General features: G+C 41.5%; 1 protein-coding gene across 1 annotated transcript; it reads left to right on the top strand.

Annotated features, from left to right (window-relative positions):
* Nucleotides 1-4,045: 4,045 nt before the first annotated feature.
* ldlrb (low density lipoprotein receptor b) lies at nt 4,046-12,785 on the top strand. The gene is given in 20 exon segments (XM_030094444.1): nt 4,046-4,352; nt 8,069-8,188; nt 8,322-8,444; nt 8,581-8,952; nt 9,236-9,358; nt 9,486-9,608; nt 9,854-9,976; nt 10,106-10,126; nt 10,129-10,233; nt 10,343-10,411; nt 10,414-10,513; nt 10,659-10,886; nt 10,979-11,097; nt 11,194-11,333; nt 11,488-11,629; nt 11,767-11,919; nt 12,015-12,197; nt 12,303-12,377; nt 12,465-12,625; nt 12,731-12,785. Coding segments are annotated over 20 exon segments (2,601 nt in total). The 5' UTR covers nt 4,046-4,270; the 3' UTR covers nt 12,770-12,785.
* Nucleotides 12,786-20,164: the final 7,379 nt, after the last annotated feature.

Below are 20,164 nucleotides of genomic sequence, written 5' to 3'. Positions count from 1 at the left end.
TTCAATAAATCAAAAGTTATCTAAAATGTGGGGGGGAAATGCTTCGGCAGACTTGTGGAGTTTATATGATCTCCTTTGTGTGGATTTCCTTCCCCATGAATCTGAAAACGCTCTCACTGGTCACAATAAATTACCCATCAACCTCTCTGTCTTGTGACGGACAGGTGATAGGTCCAGGGCGTACCCTGCCTTCGCCTGCTGGGATCCGCTCCAGTGCCACACAATCTCACCTTCAATAAAGCAGTAAAAAGAAAAAAGATGAATGGATCAGCACATCTGCAAACAGCCGGGATGACGGACGACAATGAACTGAACGGATTTTTCATTTGTTTCAGGATTTGCTTTCATCCAACAACTTTTACCAAAACCCCCTTAAAGTTTTAGTTCCAATTCAACCTCACAATAGCTGAATCCAGTGTAATGAGACTGTACGACCACAGGGAGGAGATCTCTTATAAATACCAAGAATTCTGTGAAGCAATGAATGACAATGCATTTCAGTGTTAAACAGCAGAATACAGTGAAACCTTTTATGCTCCACAGTTAGCTTTAAATTGCCTCTCTAATGATTTCATAATCAGAAAACACCGTCACGGTCTGATATTGAGCATGTTTTCACACTGTAGGAATTGTTTTGTCCTTGTTTGACCTCATTCCTCCAGCATTCAACGGCCTGCACCTCAGATTTGGCTTCGCAGGGTAAACCTTCCCAGACTCCCTTCTCCATAAGGTCATACCAATACACAGAAACAGTAACTCTTTATCCAGATGGCCAACGACATCGCTCTACCCTGCGTGTTTGTGTTTACTCGGTCAACATGTTGGCTGGCAGAGGCAGGGAGATGCTAAATGTACAGTGCGGAGCCCAGACAGCGAGTCGAGTGTTTTGGGGTGAATCGAGTGGTTTCCTGATTTCTAGGAACCCTTAAACTCCACCCACAGCAGCTCAAAACCAGCTGTTGACATCTGCCTGAGGAAGAGGGAGAAGTTAACAGTTCCCGAAAACAGCAAACACGGTGGCAGCGGCGGGAAAGAAGCTGTCAGTGTTTCTATAGAAAGCATAGTGATAAATATGTCACATTTAAAGGAGGCATAAGAAGTAAAGCTGGTTCAGAGAACAAATAGAAATGTATTCCTTTACTTGAAAACGAAGCATTTTTACCAGAATTTATTTTGTGTTTCTGCCTTAATTATACCCTTCAAGCGGCTGTGCTTCAGTGCTAAATCTTAACACTTCACACTGATAAACTATTATTCTGTTTGTAAACAGCAGAGTCTTCATCTGCCTCGATTTAAATTCTCCATCCTCTGACGACACAAGCATTTTGATACATGGGATTTTATAAGACCTGGCGTGTCAAAGCTCTATAAATCACAGCAGGCTTATGTTTTTAAAGTCTGGTTGTTTCAACATTGTCTGCATCGAGGCCTGTGACGAGGATATCACTATCACTTTTACACACTTGAGCAAACGTATCCGACAGGCTGAACTGTGACGTCAGGTTTAATCGTCTGAGCTGATATACTGTCCTGACTTTTGATGTTCCATTTGTCTTGTTCTCTGCTTTATAAACACTGATATCATCCTTTATGAGATAGACTGACTCATACTTGTTACAGATCCTATAAAGAGTCCCAGTTTAGTTTTATCAGCTTTTTTTCCAACTTAAAACTTCATCAGAAAACTTTTTTTTTTTTCAAACAGAGAAGCAAAGAATCAAAGACCACTTTGAATAAGCCTCCATGTTACACAAGCCTGAAAGACAGATTCATTGCTCATTTGTTTATAATCCAGTGTTTCATCGGTCCATTTCCTTCATTCTTTTTCCAGTTGCGGCTCTTGGACTCTGTGCGTTACCTTTTCCATGAAGAAGTCTTCTACCACCTTTCGACCCCTTGTTGGTGTGTTTCTTAACCCATATTTCTCATTATTAGTTATGTTAACCTATTTCTACGTGTTGATTGGCATCACTTCTTCATACCAGATGAAATCTCACTTCCTGCATTGCAGGTTCAGTGGGGAAGCAGTGGGGTGGTTGTGTAAGATGACTTTCAGTTGGATTTACACACTTTGGTTAAAACCTGAAGGCTGACTGGGTCCGTTTGTATGACTAGATGGTTTATTAACACTATTTTGTGTCAGTTTCCTCAGATATTGCAAAAGGACATTGCAGATACACTTTGTTACAGTTTTCCACATTGTCTTCAAACAATGTGTCTTAGCACAAAATAACAACCAATAATAACTAAAAATATAAAAAAATATATACAATAAAACATCTTTTTGACAGATGGGATATCTGAAAAATGTGTGATTTGTTAGAACACACAATTTAGTGAGCAAATGCAAACATGGGATATCACAGAAGGCTTTTATGGAAACGCACATCAGAAGATCAGAATGACTTGCATGTGACTCACCGCTTTTTTCAGAAGTCAGTAGAGTTAATAATTGACTAACCTGTGTACAGGTGACAGGTGGAATTGAAAACGCACACAGCGCAAGCACAACGAGAACAATAACGCTGCATTTTCAGTGAGTCTCGCCGTGTGTGTGTGTTAACATTGTGTGTGGTGCGGTGTAGTGGGTGGTGCAGAATATATAATCCCGCCGCTTTTTTGACATTCCAAGAATGCCTCCCACTTCTCTCAATCCATGCCATCTACAACACACACACACACACACACACACACGCAGAATATTTCTGTTTCACTCTCACGCTTTCATCTGTATCCTCTGAACCAGCCTTCTGTTCACCTCCCCCATCACAAATTAAAACCAAATGTTCACTCAGTGAACTCATGACATCTTGTTTCATTTCTACTGTGATACTCTGTAACACTATCCAACATAACAAACTATTATTAACACACTAGATGGCTTTCTTCTGTGATGGGAGACACATGCTGTGCTTTTGGAGGTCAGAGTGGGGGATGAGGAGACGGTGACGCAAGCAGCGCTCACTGTGAGTCACTTCCAGGAAAAAAAAAATGCTTGGGAAAAAAAGGGCCTGTCTCCCAGATTCTCATAGAGTTCCTGTAAATTACAGTTCTGTCTGCAGTGCATCACAGGACACAATTTGCATCTCTCTAATGATGAGGAGGTGTTTTCCTTTGCAAATCATCTGTTCACTGCTTGGGGGGACTGCAGACAGAAATTATCCTAATGTTTAACATTTGCATGGTTTCAGATGAAACGTAGCGCTTCAAGCAAAGTTGTGGCAGATCCATCCAGACGAGTCAGTCTAAGCATTTGTGTGTTGTTGCAGTGAAGTTATTGACACTTTAATTATTTTAAAAAAGTCACTTAATATGAGATTACATTGTATTGAATTTTGATTGAATTAACTTTACCTAATATTTAGAAAATAGTATTTGGTATTTAAGTGTTGGTTTCCTTTATTGTCTGGACTACAGCGAATTTTTCCATTTTTCTCTCTGGTTACTTGAATATGGGGAATACAGAACACCATGTTGGTGAATGACTTCAAATGGGTATAAAATAACTTAGCATTTAATTATTGTATGAGAAAATGGTTTTATATGAATAAAAGTCCTCCATCCAGGAAGCGAACAAAAAGAACAAAGCAACTATGCTTTGAGTTACTCACCAACCTTGACTGCTTGGAGGAAATGCATGTGGTGAGGCTGCACATGCTCTCAGGAGCTTTTCCTTCCTCTACTTTTACTAATGTATAATCTCAACTCACTGTATAGTCTGCATGACTGCACGGGGGTATTAGTGAACACTGGCATTAAAGGTTAACTATTTTAAACACTTTTAAGTATGTATGCACCTGTGTGTGTATATACTTTACTAAAGCTTGGATTATTAAACAATTGACTTAATAACTTCATTGTGTGTCAATGCCACACACACACACACACACTCTCACACACACACACACCGGTGTGGGAGGAACACATGCTGCTGCTGATGAAGATTGAATACTTTAATGATGCAGCAGCGCTGTGACTCCTCCCATCGACGTTGCTCACGTACAATTTATAATATCACACCACTGTTCTAGCACCGCCCTTCTGTCAGCCACACAGAAAAAAGTCAAACGTGACTCGGACCCTTCATCATTTCGCTCGTATTTGGCTTTTACGCGCAGTTTCAGCGGGACTCCTCCGCCCGGAACCACAGTCCTATTTTTTACGCACAGGCTTTGAACGATAACGTGAACACTCGTTCAAATTTATTTAGAAAGCTGAGTTTTCTTTTGCTGTCAAAGGGGACAAAAACCAAAGACACAGCCGTGTGGACATGTCTGGGATGCAGGACAGACTCGCCGGGCTGTCTGCATGCTGCTGCCTGCTCATGCTGATTCATTGCTTGGCGCAAACAGGTGAGACATTTCAGTTCCTGTTTTCTGCTGTTAAAACGTGTAAATTTTTCTGAGTTATAATTATGTCAGTTATAGTCTGCCTCCTGTTTTTATTTGAACGTGCCTTTATACTTAGGAAAGTTATTTATGCGTGTCTATCTGTCACATTTTCCAAATGTCTCAATGGGCTTTGCGCGTCTGCAGGATGACTTGACTCAGTTTCTTTTTTTAACATTCACCTCTTAAATTGGCATTAATTATGAGAACAGCAAGAAAAGGAATATTCCATAAACCATTGTCAGTTTTTATGTGATTATAGTTTTAACTCTATTGAGATAAATGAATGGGATTACGCACGGCGCTGCCATTGGCTCAGAACGCGGCGCAGCAGCCAGTCGCGGGGAGACGCTCGCCGGGCCGGGCTTGAGTTTCAGGTGGGCGGAACAAACGCTGAAACAGACGGTTGTCAACGAGGAAGGGAGGGTGCGGCTGACAAGCCAAGCTGGCGTCTTCTCAGCCGCAAGCCAGGTTGAAAAGGATGCTGGAAAGTCTGGATTCCTTCTTCAGCTGGTCAAGATCATCCATAGTGAATACTGGCGTGTCTTTGGCAGTGATGCTGTACTAAGAAAGACATCACATGTTGCCTGATAAAGTAACCAGAAATGATACAAAAACAGGATCAAACATAATGTAGTTATTCTTTTGCATAACTGATTAATTTCCACTGATCATTACAAAAAAATAGCTGTAATGTCAATAAGACAGGTAATGGAGGAATAACTGTCACCACTGAGCTTCATTATAACATTCCCAAACCCATAAATCTCTTTCCCTCAGAATTGTTTCAGATTAAAGCTTTTTTTTTTCTTTATTCCGATGGATGGTGCTCATTTCCAGTCATTAGATTACCTCATTGTGTTCAAACTAGTTTCTTTTCTTTGTTTGAACATCTGACACTCATTAATTTGGTGTTTAGAAAACTCTTGGCTTTCCCCCCCTACATGGGGAATTTTCCCCACTGTGTGTGAACTACCACAGAAAGACATTTCTATAGAAATACCACAGTTGCATGCCACATAGTTATAGTTGCAGCATCACCCACGCATTTGCATCCATCAGTAAATTCAGATAAACCCTGGTAGCTATTATTTACCTGCAGTGGCTTAATATCTGTGAATGCCATACAGGAAGCATTCAGCAGTTTGACTCTTTAGCTTATCTTGCACTCATTATCAGCAAATGCTGTTCAAGCCAAACATATTTAACTATAGCTGGAGTGACTTGTGGCCTGTGTGAAATAAACTTAGATTACTGTGGCGTACTAGTATTTATAACTGGATGTTCTCATCTCTGTGCTGCAGAGGCAATTTACTGAAGCGATGCAAAAAGGCAGAGATGTCAGCCCTCATAATTCTAGTTATTTATTAACTCACAGTTGTATGTTAAACTGAATACAATCATATTAAAAAAAAAAAAAAAAACTCGAATGCATTGTGAGAGAATAAAGTTGCATTTGGTCCCAAGGGAGGATTGTTGTCATGTTGCACTATGACAACTGGTTTAACTCTTCATGAGTATCTGCTTCTGGTTCCTCTTTCTGCTGTCAGACATATCTGGCTTCGAAGATAATATGAACTGAGTGATGGAGTAAAATGTGGTCTGTGTTTGAGGCAGAACTTGACCTTACATGGTGTACCCTGTGCAACACTCCGCTATAAATAACTGACATCCTGTTACCTGCAGGTTTTGGTTTTAGCTTTTGGTAGGTATAACTGTTGGTGGCTGATTGTGTTCTCACGGTTTTGTGTGTGAACCCGCTCATTTTTCCGAGGAGTTTAAGAAAGAGACTTTTTGACACATTTAAACAGCAAATTAGAATGATCACAGATACACATGATCGCTGTTCCATAAATATCAGACAATTTTCCATATGAATGTTCAAACACGCCCTAAATGAGGCCATGTGAGAGCTACTTTTTCCCCCTTCTCTGGGAGATTTACAGCAAAGAGAAAAAGTCAACCTCATTTCAACAAACCGACGTCCAGAGAGGCGGCTGACCCATATGTGGAGATTGCAGGAAAGATTAACAGTGGAAAATGAAAACATCAGCCTGAGCAGTTTAGTTTCCAGCCTTACAGAGGAGGTGAGGAGCTTGAAGGTCACCAAGTGCCAGCGTCCGACCTACTTATGGACCTTCTTCTTAAGTGTAATAAATGACTGATTCCTAAAAAGGGAAAGTGAGTGGAAGGCCTCTCAGTTTTGTTTTCAGTTTGTCACTGCTTATCCTCTGAAGCAGCTACAGTATAAACTGTATTCCTGGCTGCACGCCTGGCTTCCCTGACATTTGTCTGACCTTCTGTGGTGTCTGTCAGAGATTAAGTGTATACAGGGGTTGCACAGGAAGAGTTTTTTTCCCTCATTGGAGAAACAACATATAGTCAGTTGTCACTTGTTTGACAATTTTTTTTTACACAGTTTCAAAGAGAGGAAGTGACTTTCTCTTCCAGCATTAAAAAAATGTTTCCTGTCATCATTTCACAAATGTCTGTGCCCTGTTGTCATCAGTCCCACCTTTCCTGTTCTGTCACTCCTCAGTGACAGACCTGCTCGTGCTGCTTCCTCGCCTCCGGGTCACTGTGGTGATGCCGTTATGAGGAATGCCACCCTGCGACCAATGAGCACCCGGTGGGGTGATAGTCGGACTCCTCCCAGGCCATTGTCTTAAAGGGAAAGCCTGTCACTGTCCCCAGCCTGCAGGTCACAGAGAGATGAGCAGTGATGGAGGACGAAGTGCTCACTTCAGTTCAGAACAATAGCGGCCTCTTAATTCCACGTGTGTGATTTGACAGTCCACCTGAGAGTGCACACACACCTAGAAAATCACTGCCGCACTCCTCTTCAGAATCCAGTTTTGCGTCAGAAAATTTTGGACGAGGCGTTGACTGGATTTTCACAAACTTTTGAAAATCATTCTACATTTTTTGCAAGTTTTTTTTTTTTTTTCCCATTGCATTTTCCACTTCAGTTCTCATTTTATCGGTTGTCTCTAGAGACTTTGTTGAAGTTTTCAGTCATTCTTTCCTTGATTTTTTTTTTTTGTGTTGTGATCAGTGGCTACCAGTCTCATGTAATGTAGGAATAAGGAATAATCTCGCAATACACTACATGAATGCATTAGGAATACATGAGGATACATTGAGATACAGTCTGAACAAATGCATGCACAAAATACAGACTGAAATTAATGGAAAATGTGTGTAGAAAATTAAACAACAAGCAATAATGACAAAAAAATCCCTATACACAAGTTTATGTCATATCTGTAATATATCGCTTGCATGCATTAAATAAAGATAATGTCGTTGGACTTCCTTCATCTGATGATTAAAATCGCATTACTTTTTATCTCCTAACGTAAGTTATCAAGCTGCACAGTGTTGTTAACTTCGTGTCGCGTAAAGCGGCAAATAAAAGGTTTGGCTTTCACACTGTCACTTATCTGAACTTCCCTGACCTTGGATTGTAATTCCCTTCCTGTGTGTGTTTTTCTATTAAACATTAACTTCAAAAGGATTTTTTTTTTTAACTTTGTGTGTGTGTGTGTTGACACAACCACACCTTTACTACAAGGTGCACATGATGGTGAAGGTGTAAATTCAACAGTAAACGCTGACAGTGTTGGTTTGTATTTTGTCGCTCTGACCTCTTGTGCTTTTTTTTTTTTTCTCATTTACAGATGCGGCTTCCACATGCAGCCCCGCTCAGTTCAAGTGTGGAAACAACAGGTGCATCACCCGCAAGTGGGTTTGCGATGATAGCGACGACTGCGGCGATAATACGGACGAACTGTCCTGCGGTGCGTCACGTTATCAAGCAAATGAGTTTGATATGTTCATGCAGACAAAGTGAACATCTGCATGCAGCTGCAGATATTATTGTTCTATAATTTTCCAACAACGGCACGCTAAAAGATGTGTTTTCCTCCGTAGAGGCCAAAGTGTGCCGATCGACTCAGTTCAGCTGCGAGGATTCTGACAGGCAGTGTGTGCACAAAGACTGGCGCTGCGACGGCAAAGCCGACTGCCTCAACGGCGCCGACGAGAAAAACTGCAGTAAGTTTCAGACTAATTCAGTTAAAACATCTTCGGTAACATGTCAGCTTTTACTGAACGACATAGAGTTCACATGAATAGATGAACGGACAACAGGATGAAATAAATTGATATTTTCCATCTTTTTATTTCCCAGCCACTAATGAGTGCGGTGCTGGCCAGTTCCGTTGCGCGAGCGGCCAGTGCATCTCCACCTCCTTCGTCTGCGACAGAGACAACGACTGCTCCGACGGCTCGGACGAGGTTTCCTGTCCCAAACCCTCCTGCAGCTCTTACTCGTTCCAGTGCAACAACACCGTGTGCGTGCCCAGCCTGTGGCGCTGCGACGGAGACGCGGACTGCGCCGACGGGTCCGACGAGTGGCCGGAGAACTGCGAAGGGAGGGTCCCGGTCAAGAAACCCTGCAGCGTCCACGAGTTTCAGTGTGCCAGTGGAGCGTGTATTCACATGAACTGGCGGTGCGATGGAGGCGTGGACTGCGACGATCACTCGGACGAGGCCAACTGCAGTGAGTTCCTGCTCTTTATTGATTTGTTCTGTAAACCAAGTCTGATTAATCCTTTTTGACTCACACTCTGTGTTTACTTTAATTAAGCCTGGCTCTAACAGCCTATTCTCACATGAGCATGCAGTCCGTCCTGCTGCCGTTCGGCCCCACCTGCTAATACTCTCTGCCATTAACGCTGACAAAGGCGGCTCAGTAGATCATACTGGCAGTGCTTGTCTCCTCCCTTTTTTTTTTTCCCTTGCACAATTCTGAATGTTTTAATCCATTTGTGTTCTGTTTCTAGCTCGTCCTACTTGTCGGCCAGATGAGTTTCGGTGCACAGACGGCTCCTGCATCCATGGCAGCCTCCAGTGTGACGGCAAGCGTGACTGCGCCGACTTCAGCGATGAGCTCGGCTGCCTTATTGGTAACTTTCACAAAGATTCAGCCCATTTTTACTCATTTTTTCCATGGACATGTCTTCTGAGAACAGTCCAGCAGTGTCATAATCTTAGATTACGGAGCAGCCTGTAATCCATTTTTCTTTTCAACAGCGAACGTATGTGAAGGACCGAGCAAGTTCAAGTGTCGCAGTGGGGAGTGCATCAGCATGGAGAAAGTGTGCAATACAGAGAAAGACTGCATCGACTGGTCCGATGAGCCTGTAAAAGAATGCGGTACGCACACCTTCTGCATTTCTTTTCACCCAAAAATAGCATGAAAGATCAGCTGGATTGCAATTGCAAGAGAAAAGAAGCAGAAAAAAACACGTTATCAAATGATCAGTAGCAACGTCTCCTCCCCCTCCTAGCCTTGATGCTTTGTGGTTTGAATGATGTGATTTCCTCTTGATTGCATCTCCCATTAGAAATTGTCTGTCTTCTATCCTGTTTGAATGCGTGGTGGCTTCTGGTCTCCGCAGGCACCAACGAGTGTTTGACAGAAAATGGCGGCTGCTCCCATCACTGCACTGATCTGAAAATTGGCTACAACTGCTCTTGCCCTGCTGGCTATAGACTGAAGATGGACAAGAAAACCTGTGAAGGTGAGAGGCCAACATTTAGTTTATTGCTAGCTTTATTTCAAGAAAAATCAGTAAGACTTGTTCACAGCATGCTGGCTTCTCTGTCTGAATGTGAACCGTCGTCTTTCTGCTCCCTCGCCTCGTCTGCAGACGTCAATGAATGTGATGAGCCGACACGTGTGATCAGATCTGCTACAATCTGCCTGGATCTTATAAATGCGACTGTGAGACGGGATACACCATCGACCCGGCGACCAAAACATGCAAAGCTGAAACAGGTCAAATTTCCAATAAAGATTATTCCATATTTACTTCTAAGAGAGAGATTACAGACCGCAATGTCTGCTTACAAAAACGCTTTGGTTAACACTGCGGTTTCTCCTGCAGGCACGCTGCCCACCCTGTACTTCACTAACAGACACGAGGTGAGGAGGCTGACAGTGGACAAGAGAGAATACATCAGTTGATCCGAGAGCTGAAAAACGCGGTGGCTTTGGACATCGACATTCCAAACCACATGATCTTCTGGTCTGACCTGTCCCTGAAGAAAATCTTCAGGTAAGGAAAAACTCTTTATCTTTCTGTTTTGATCACACACGTCCACTCTTTATCTGGACAAATGTGAAAGAGATTCACTGCGGTGCAGATAAAGCAGGATCCGTCTCCAGACTGACTCTCTCTCCTCTCGCCTTCTTCTCAACAGCTCCAGGATAGACGTGGCTGGTAACTCCTCCTACCACAGTGTGGTGATTGGAAGCGACGTCGGGGCCCCAGAGGGCATCGCCGTGGACTGGATCCATGGCAACATCTACTGGACTGACAGCATGTTGAAAACCATCTCCGTGGCAACAACAGACGGAAGTAAGAGGAAGACGCTCGTCAGAGAAAACCTGGAAAAGCCGAGGGCCATCACCATCGACCCGGTCAATAAGTAAGTCAACAGACAAGTTGCATGGGAAGAGTTGAACTTTAAAGTCTGTGTTTTTCAGTCTGTTCTTATCTGTTTTACTGTTTCCTTTTCAGTTTCATGTACTGGACGGACTGGGGTGAGAAGGCTAAGATTGAGAAGAGCGGCCTGAATGGAGCAGACCGCGTTGCACTGGTGACTGACAACATCGCCTGGCCCAACGGCATCACTCTCGGTTAGCACTCATTTCTAACCGGCGATAATAAATGCCTTTAAATTCTGTTTTCCGCATAAGGAACATGGTGACCTTTCTTTGCCTCTCTTTGGACAGACATGGTGAACCAGCGTCTGTACTGGGTGGACTCCAAGTTGCACACGCTCTCCAGTATTGACGTGAACGGAGGGACCCGGCACGTTGTCATTTACAGCCCGGAGAAGCTCGCGCATCCTCAATCCCTGACTGTCTTTGAGGTCAGCGACAAAAACTCAATACATGCTCAAAAGTTTTCCATAAACTCCCAATTTAGTGGATGTTATCTGATAAATAAGCTTATTGATCCTATTTTATGTTTGTGGTGAGAGCAAATATGAAACAATACTCAAGCTGCATTTCTGTTTCGAACAGGAAACCGTATTCTGGACTGACATGGAAAACAGTGCCGTTTTTAGTGCCAACCGCCTGTCTGGGGAAGACATCACAGAGCTGGCTAAAGACCTGGTCCGGCCAGAGGACATCGTGCTGCATCACAACCTCAGGCAACCAAACGGTAGTGAAACACATCCTCCTCATAAAATCTGTTGATGTGCTTTTTCATCAGTGAACAAAATGATGACAATGAGGAGATCAGTAGCAAAGCTGCAGTTTTCCAATGTTCTGTGCTTTTGCTGTTTGTTCGGTTGATAGGTACAAACTGGTGCAGAGAAACTAACCATATGAACGGAGGATGCGAGTTTCTGTGTCTCCCTGCTCCCCAAATCAACGAGCGGTCGCCGAAATACACCTGCGTGTGTCCCGACAACACGACCATGGGAGCCGACATGAGGCAGTGTGTGAGAGGTGTGTGTCCCCTGCACACATCGCGGAAGAACTTGGTGGTTTTTCACCTTGTGTTTTTCCAAATTTAAGATGCATCTTCATTTTCATTTTCTCAGAAAACTCCAGTGTCCCTTCGACTGAAAGGAAAACTGAGGCCCCGCCCCCGCCCAAAGCTCCTACCCAGCATCCTCCGAGCACAACGACTGCATCGACCACGAGCACGGCTGCTCCGAAGAAGCCGACCGCCTCGTCTGTGAAGCCCAGACTGAGCACGAGGCCGCCTGCTGCCACTGCTAACGGTACAGCGAGAAGTCATTACGAAAGACCAGCAGCAGAAAACTCCAAATACAAATTATGGCGCAGTACATTTCAGTGTTTTAATCTTTGAGTTTCTTTATCTTTAGGTGCAGGAGTGGCAGGGCCCCCTGCAGAAGCCCCTCCGTCCCATCCCGTCGCGCTCTACGTTGTGGTTCCTCTCTGTGAGTTGTTGGTGTATTCTGCTCACGTTCTCTGCCGCTCCATGTGAGCTCACCTCATGACCCTGGACTCCCGTCTTCGCTCCACAGTGATCATGTGCCTGCTGGCCTTGGGGGCGGGACTGATGTGGAGAAACTGGCGTCTGAAGAACACCAACACCATTCACTTTGATAATCCGGTGTACCAGAAGACCACGGAGGACGAGGTGCACATCTGCAGGAACGGCTCTGACGGCTACGTCTATCCTCAGGTATCAGACCACATGATTTCCAGTAAATACTTTTTTTTTTTTCAGAGAATAACACCAAGTATGCAATTTTGCAACTTTACTCATTAATGTTGTTTGTTTTTGCAGAAGCAAATGGTGAGCATGGAGGACATGGATATTCCATGACCTAAAGATGAAGGGGAAAAAATAAACAGAAGCTTTTTATGAAGTGAAAGTTTCTTCCCTGAAGAACACACAAAGCGAAGGCCTTCTTTTTTTTCCTGCTGCTGCTGCTGAACAACCGCTCGCCTTCTTCGAATGATCTCATTTTGTGGCCTGATGTTTCTGACCTCCCACTGTGCCGTCCAAGTCTGCAAGGGGACTGAAAAACAGAAAATATCCTTAACTACAAGAAGCCATTCATTGTAAACCACCAACAGTTTTGTAGAATGGAGGATGAATGCACAGTTTCGCTGGATGATGCCTTGAATGTCTGAGCCTCGACTCCCATGATGCTGTCTGAACATGTCTACTTGAAAATCCTTGCTTGGATGCAGTTAATGAGTTTGCAACCAAAAAAAATTGCCTTAACTTCTTGACTACCTAATCCAAGTTACACTTGAAGGCCCCTCGCTTTGCTCTCTTAACACTGATGTGTGCCTTCCTCCAATGAAGTTTTGATTGTATGTTTTATATTGTGACCTTTTTCTCGCCTGCAGATGTTGGTTCCAGTTGGGAAGCATTTGCCTTTACTCTTATTCTCCACATCCTGTCTCACTTCTGAAGCTCTACTGTTATACTGTGTTCTGTCCCCAAAGAAGACATGCCAGTGAGTGTGGAGGGCCACAAATGGTTACATTGTAAATTTAAGAGCTGCTGAGTTTTCTGAAGTCAACAAAAATGAAGAAAACACTCATTCTATGTGAAGATTATAAAAAAGAAAATGATTGTACTTTATCTGCTTTAATTAAATGTAAATACTTTATGTGAATATTTTTGTAAAACCTCAAGTTCACTCTGGTGTTGCCTTTTTAATTGTGTAAAATTTTAATCAGAAGATACTGTAAATATGTAAGTTGTTTTATTTATATATGGAAATATATAAGAGAAGGGCTTCGACTGTTGTAAGTTGGCTGTGAAGAGAGAAACCGACAGCCTTTACGTCGTGCAGCCGTTCTTTAACGTTTGTCAGTCACGCCTTCGGGACTTGTGCTCGGTTTCCTCGGTCGAGCGAGTCTGCTGCGGTGTTGTTGTATAGTGTCCTTGAAAAATGTCTTTGTTCTTCACGCCAGGTAATTTATTTTGGTTCTGCTTCTCTGTTACAAAGACTTTTTTTTTTTTCCTTGGGAATTGGTCATGCATGGTTGTGCGCAAACTTACTTTTCACAGCGGAGTGTGTGAATGAGTGAAGCGCAGCAGTTTGCCTCAGCATCTGAGTCCATGGTTGTTCTTTTTTTCAATAAAAGGAAAAAATAATACCTGTTTCTCTTGACAAATGATTGAGTATTTATGTAACATAAGGATGTCTCGATTTAAAAATATGTATTTAAGAAAAGGGTTATGTGCTCTTTATTTCTATTTAGGGTGTGTTTTTACACAACCTTTTACTGGGCACATAATCAACAATGGTTTCATGCCAAAGGTTGGAAAAGGTCCTCCTTGCTTTGCAGTTTATTTGACTCATTTATTTCCATAGCTAGTTGGAACTTTAAGCTTGTCATGCATTCATATGAAATCTTTTTTGGTTGTTTTTTTTCCTTTTTACCTTTGGAAAACACCTTTTGCTCCAAGCCATTGCACATGGTTATATCAAAGCTTTTGTTTTGAAAATCTGACATTGAATCCCATAAGATAATATACACACTGTTTCTAATACCTCATTAAAATCTGGAACAAAATTACATGTTTTGACAAGATTGTATAAAGTTAGACAAATCCATTGACAAATATGAAAATCAACTTGATGAATGTGTTATATTATTTATTTATTTATAATTTCTTTTTTGTGATTTTTGAAAAGTCTGTTTAAAAAGAAGACCATTGGGTTTCCCTCTTCAAAAGCTTCAGTGAGTACTGGTACACTGTAAGGGTCAGTCTCCTTTGATCAAAATTAAAGCAGGGGGTTATAGAGCAATTTTTCTCAGAGCTCTCTCTGACAGAGCTAACTACCTTAACATGCGGTGGTCGTCCATGAACCTGTTATCTTCTTCGTTTCCTGGAAACGTGGGCACGACTCTCCATCTGTAGCACAATAAACCTCAGAAAAGACGACTGCTAGAAGCTAATTACCCCAATCTCTTGTCCTTTCTCTGTTTTGTTCGGTTAATGACTCATGGGGGATTTTTATGTTTCTGAGCCAACAGAAACTGATACCTTACCTGTCATTTGAACAGTCTGGTTTCTATTCTGGCACCTTCACTATAAAATAATACCAAATCACCACTTTCCTGTATGTGTAACAATAGGTGAAGACAGTAACTTTTTCCAATGACAGCAACAGATAAAGAGGATGCTCACTAGAATCTATTTTTCCTTTATAAACAGTTGATCTCAAGGTTGATTGAATCACAAAATTCCAAACAGTGGCTGATAGTTTCATATAGCGGCAAAGACTGTAGCATGTTTTAGGTGTTTTCCTGCACCAATACACCTGCTACGAGGCGCACCGGGGGACTCATTCATCAGGTCGTGATGTGCTGAAAGGAGCAGAGAGACTTTTAAAACGTGCAGTAGGCGAAAGGTTAAAAAAATCAGCAGCGCCTAAAGGGTTCAAGGTGGTTCACAACCACGTAAGGTGAACAACCAGAAATGTATTGTGATAAACTACCTCCACAGTTCATCGCTAACATTGATTGCTCTCCATAATAAGATACACACACTTTGTTTAATATAGAGCTGTTGATGTAGTCACTGAGGAAGCTGTGGCTGGGCACTGGCCACGGAACTAAGAAAACAATGTATCCATAACCTTGTTTAAAAAAGGAAAGTTTCAATATTGAAAACAATGATATTAGTGTCACTGAGCCTTGAATTGTGGGTAAAACTGTTTGGCCAAGTGGAGCAGCAACTTTAATATCTGGTTCTTTTATGAAATGTGAATATATTTTACCCAATCAGGATAATACTTCAAAGTGGGGAAAAAGTCTTCAGAATACAAGAGAGGTTCAAGTCTTACTGCAGGACAACTTTTTAACTTTTGTGTTTTTTGTGGAAAAAAGTCCTTGAATTGCTGATAGATCTTAGAGCTCTGAAAGCTGGAGTCGTCAGAGGTTCAGCGTGGAGGCAGGACTGGGGTTTTGACGTCAGGGACTGTCCTTGCTCAGGGACATCATTTTGTGTGTGGGAATCTGTGGTATGTCGTCTGTCAGGATGTGGGAGCAGCACGCTCAGAGTAAAAAAAAAAAAAAAAAAAAAAAACATCCACGCCCATAGAACAAACACCTGTTGAGGTCAAATATATCATCTTCATTTTTCTTAACTTTATTCAACTCCTAGTTGAAATCACCCTTATTCCTCCATCTCAAGCAATCACCTGTTCAGCTACTTTGAAACTTTCAACAACTGGCTGTACCACGGTGCGCCAAAAGTGCAAACCACGAGGAACAGATACCCATGATGCCTTGGTGGACAGATGATACTTACCTCCTGCTGCTCGTCATTTGCACCCTCTCATGATTGTTGCATGTTTGTTTGGTTCCCAATTGGCCAGGTGGCATCTCACACCACTGACTCGTCAGCGAAGAGGAGTGTCTTTGAAAGCCGAAGGTGGGGAGGGGAGGAGAGTGCAGACGAGGGGAGGTATTCCCATGTCAGGTTATGAGAGACAAATTGTTCTAATGAGAAGATAAAAACAATGCTATGTTGGCCTCTGCTTGACAACCTGACCGTTTCAGTGGGCTGGTCTCTAACAGCAGCGAGGGCGAGGATTCCCCTCACTGCCTTTTCATATAATACAGTATAAACTCTAAAGGTTTTCGTCATATGAAGTTTCTCCGACAGCCTTTTTCTCTCAGATGTATCACGCTGAGCTCTGCTGCTCTGGTCCTCAAAGTAATTTCTCACTTTTACACAAGACCATCTACCCAGGGGTTTTTTTTTTGTTTGTTTTTTTTTAATCTTCCCAACCTTTAACAATATCTAATATTTCATTGTCTTATATTATATGATACTTCAAAAACACTGAAATATTTTGGGAAACCCAGTTCCCCTCATTCACCATCACAAAATTTATTGTGATTCTTTTTATTTAAGAAAACCTGATTAGTTATGATAATTAAAGCCATTTCAATTTGCACCAAATGGTTCAGTTCCGTATTTGCATCAAAGAAATCACATTTAAAATTCTATAACATTTTTTGGGGATTTTGAGATGAGTTTGATTTCCAAACCCCATTGTTTATAGTCATTGTGGAAATATCTGAACATGTTGGTGCCTCCAGGACAAAATGTATCTCACACCCTCCAATTTTTTCTTGTTGTGTTTGTCATATTTTCAGAATGTGTCATCGCCTTGTTGTTTCTAAATGTTTTCTTCTTTGTGGTGTGTGTGTGTGTTGTATGTGTGTGTGTTTTTTTTGCTTTTAATACCTACACATTTTTTCCTCAATTGAACTTGACACCAAAAAATAAAACCACTGAGATTTTCCAGAGTTTCATGTTTAAATAGGTTATGGATGATTCTGATTCTGGTTGATTCTGTGACTCACGTTTGTTGAAATATTGTCATTTCAATTTAAATAGGGTTTCATATGCAGAATCATTTGTACAGGAATGATTTAAATCTGATATTTTTTCAGTAAGTCATATGTAGGTCACTTTTTGCATTAACTGCAGACGTACACATTTTTTCACTCCTAGTCTAAGAAGGATTTTCATGTTTGTGTTGGACTCAGTCCAGCTGCTTATAAGAGGCCTTGATGATAACCTGAAGAGCACAAAATCTACAAACCTCTCAGAGAGAAGACAGTGAGCACTCCAGGATTTTAACAAATGTTTCCAATAAATGACGTGCATTTGACCAAAGGATCTGCGGTGTGCTTTGCTGTGACTCATATCCTGTGTGAAGAAAACAGCCTGAGGCGACGCTGTCTCGACTGAGATAGGCATGTCTCTTTCGGTAACAGCCCCCAGATAAGAGGCACCAAACCTATATGGACAAAAGGAGGGAGATGTTGGAAAAGACTGGACTCCAGCTGGCCTTCAGAAACACACATTCACACGCCTCTTGTTTGATCGAGTGTTATTGTCAGTCACAGCCTTCCGACACTCAGCTGATAAGAAGCAGAGGCCAGGATCTGGGGCACAATACCACACAGAGGGGCCCGGAGGGGGTTTACGGCTTGAAATGGTCACAACACATGTGAGCAGTGAATATTTCAATGATTGTAAACCTGAAGGCTACACTCACAGATCAAGACCTGGCAGAAGAAATAGAGAGTAACTAAAGTAACTGTAAAGCACTTGGAGAGCGCAGACTTGAGCCAAACATCCACTACGCTGTTTGTAATCCACTTACATCGTTTTCAAGACTGTGTTTACAATATTTACAACGCAGTGTGAGGACAGTGTCACTCAGTGTCAATGCTCTTGTCAGAAATTTCCTTCCTCAATGAAAGTTTTTAGGTGTGATCTTAAGAGTGAGAAGTATTTTAGGTACATTTTCCCTCCATCATACCAGAAGGTTTAAGCGTCTGCACTCCAAGATTTCTACATGTTTTCAAATTTACAGTGTGTTCATTTATTTATTCATTCACTGTAGTTCTTGACAAGCAGAATTCAACAACAGAAAAAGTTCTTCATTACAAATATATTCAGTCGTATTTGACATCACCATGTTAAATAGAATTTTTACTAGTTTCATTCAGTGACACTTCCTGCATTTGATGTTCCATTCATGGAGAACAACCTTGTTCCTCTGGTGATAACTGAGTGATTCAGTGACTAATCTGTTATACTTTACTTCTGCATTTAGTGCAATTATGGATAAAATTAATCAGAGCAAAGGGTGGGTGATGGGGGGTGTGGGGGAGGGCTCTTATTTGAAGGACCATTACTTGAAAAACCAGAGAGAGAAAAAAAAGAGAAAAGAAATGATGTTTTCTCATCATAAAGTGAAGTTTTCCATTAGACACGCAAGCAATGACACGGCGATCCAAGGCCACCGCTCTTCATCGAGTATCAGTGGCTGATAGCTCTGACAGTTAAGTATCTTTACAAGGTCTTTGAAATCTGTTCACAAGCGTGTGTAAAAGATAAATACCGGACATAATCACATGTGCTGAACAAAATGTCACCACAGTTTGACAGTAGATTACAATATCAACTGATCCATCTTAGAAAATTATTCAATTTGTTTAAGTATGATTGGTGACAGTGAGCTACTGAGTACTAATTTACTAAAAAATATGATTCACGGGGTTAAAAGGGGGTATCATCCTTTATTTTTTGGTATGACTCCTCTAAGTTCCTGTTATGAAAAGGTCTGGAAGCCGAAATATTTCATGTGCAAAATATTCACATTTACTGAACTAAGAAATGCTCAATAACAAATATGAATGTGGATTAAAAGAAAAATAAGTAATGCCAGGAACATTTTAACTGAAATGTATAAGAAGTAAAGATCAAGATTCATATCCATTAGTAAGATGCTATTTAAACCATACATATTATGTGCACTCACAACTTCATGAGACAACTTTATTGCTGAAGAAACAAGTGTAAACAAGAAGTAAGAAGAAACAGAAACAAAATGAGTGTCACTATTTTTCAGTGGTGTCCTACCTAACAGGAGGAAGACATGTGTGTAGTTTGAATGTTTGTGTCTGTGAGAGTTTCTGTTTCATATTTCTTTGATATGCATTCCAAAAATGTGTGTCTCAAACTAACTGCACGGTCTGCGGATGTACTCGGCCTAATGATCTGTGCTGTCTGGGATGATTCCTTCCCTGCAACATTGAGTGTTCTGAAGGTTTGTGAAGTGGGGGAAAAAAAAAATGAAAAAAACGTGAGTGGGGAAATAACAGTGAAAAGACAACCCCTCTACGAACCAGAATAACTGTGATAAAAAGCCTGGAATCTTTTTCAATTTACTTGACAATTTTTGCTATTATCTCCTTACATCTCCTTTGATATTTTCTTACAAACTAGAAAATGCTGGGTTAGCTTGGGTTATTTTGGTAACCCAATTCATGAGTTGCTAGTGTTGGTTTAAATGTTTGGGTTGTTTTTACAAAGAGCAACCCATTTGCTGGGTTATGAGGCTATTATTTTAACCCAATTTCTGGGTTTTCATGCTCATGCACCGCAACCCATTTTTGGGTTACAGGCTTGTTTTTTGTTATTAAAAAGTTTTTTTGAAAGGGAGTATATTATGAACATGATTTATTATTACACGTGTCATATACATGAAATGCATCCTTTACCTTTTAAAGTGGTCCTAAACACATAAGCATGCTGTATGTGGCTACAATGACCACACACGAAAATCTTGGCGGTATTAATAATAATTTAAACCGAAAATTGGGTTGAAAAAAAATAACCCAACCTATTGGGTTAAAATTAACCCAAAGTTGGGTTCTGTTT

The sequence above is a fragment of the Salarias fasciatus genome, chromosome 6 (genome assembly GCF_902148845.1).
Source record: "Salarias fasciatus chromosome 6, fSalaFa1.1, whole genome shotgun sequence".
NCBI classification, from domain to species: domain Eukaryota; kingdom Metazoa; phylum Chordata; class Actinopteri; order Blenniiformes; family Blenniidae; genus Salarias; species Salarias fasciatus.
The sequence above is the reverse complement of the archived record's forward strand: the minus strand, read 5'-3'. Positions and strand labels throughout refer to the sequence as shown.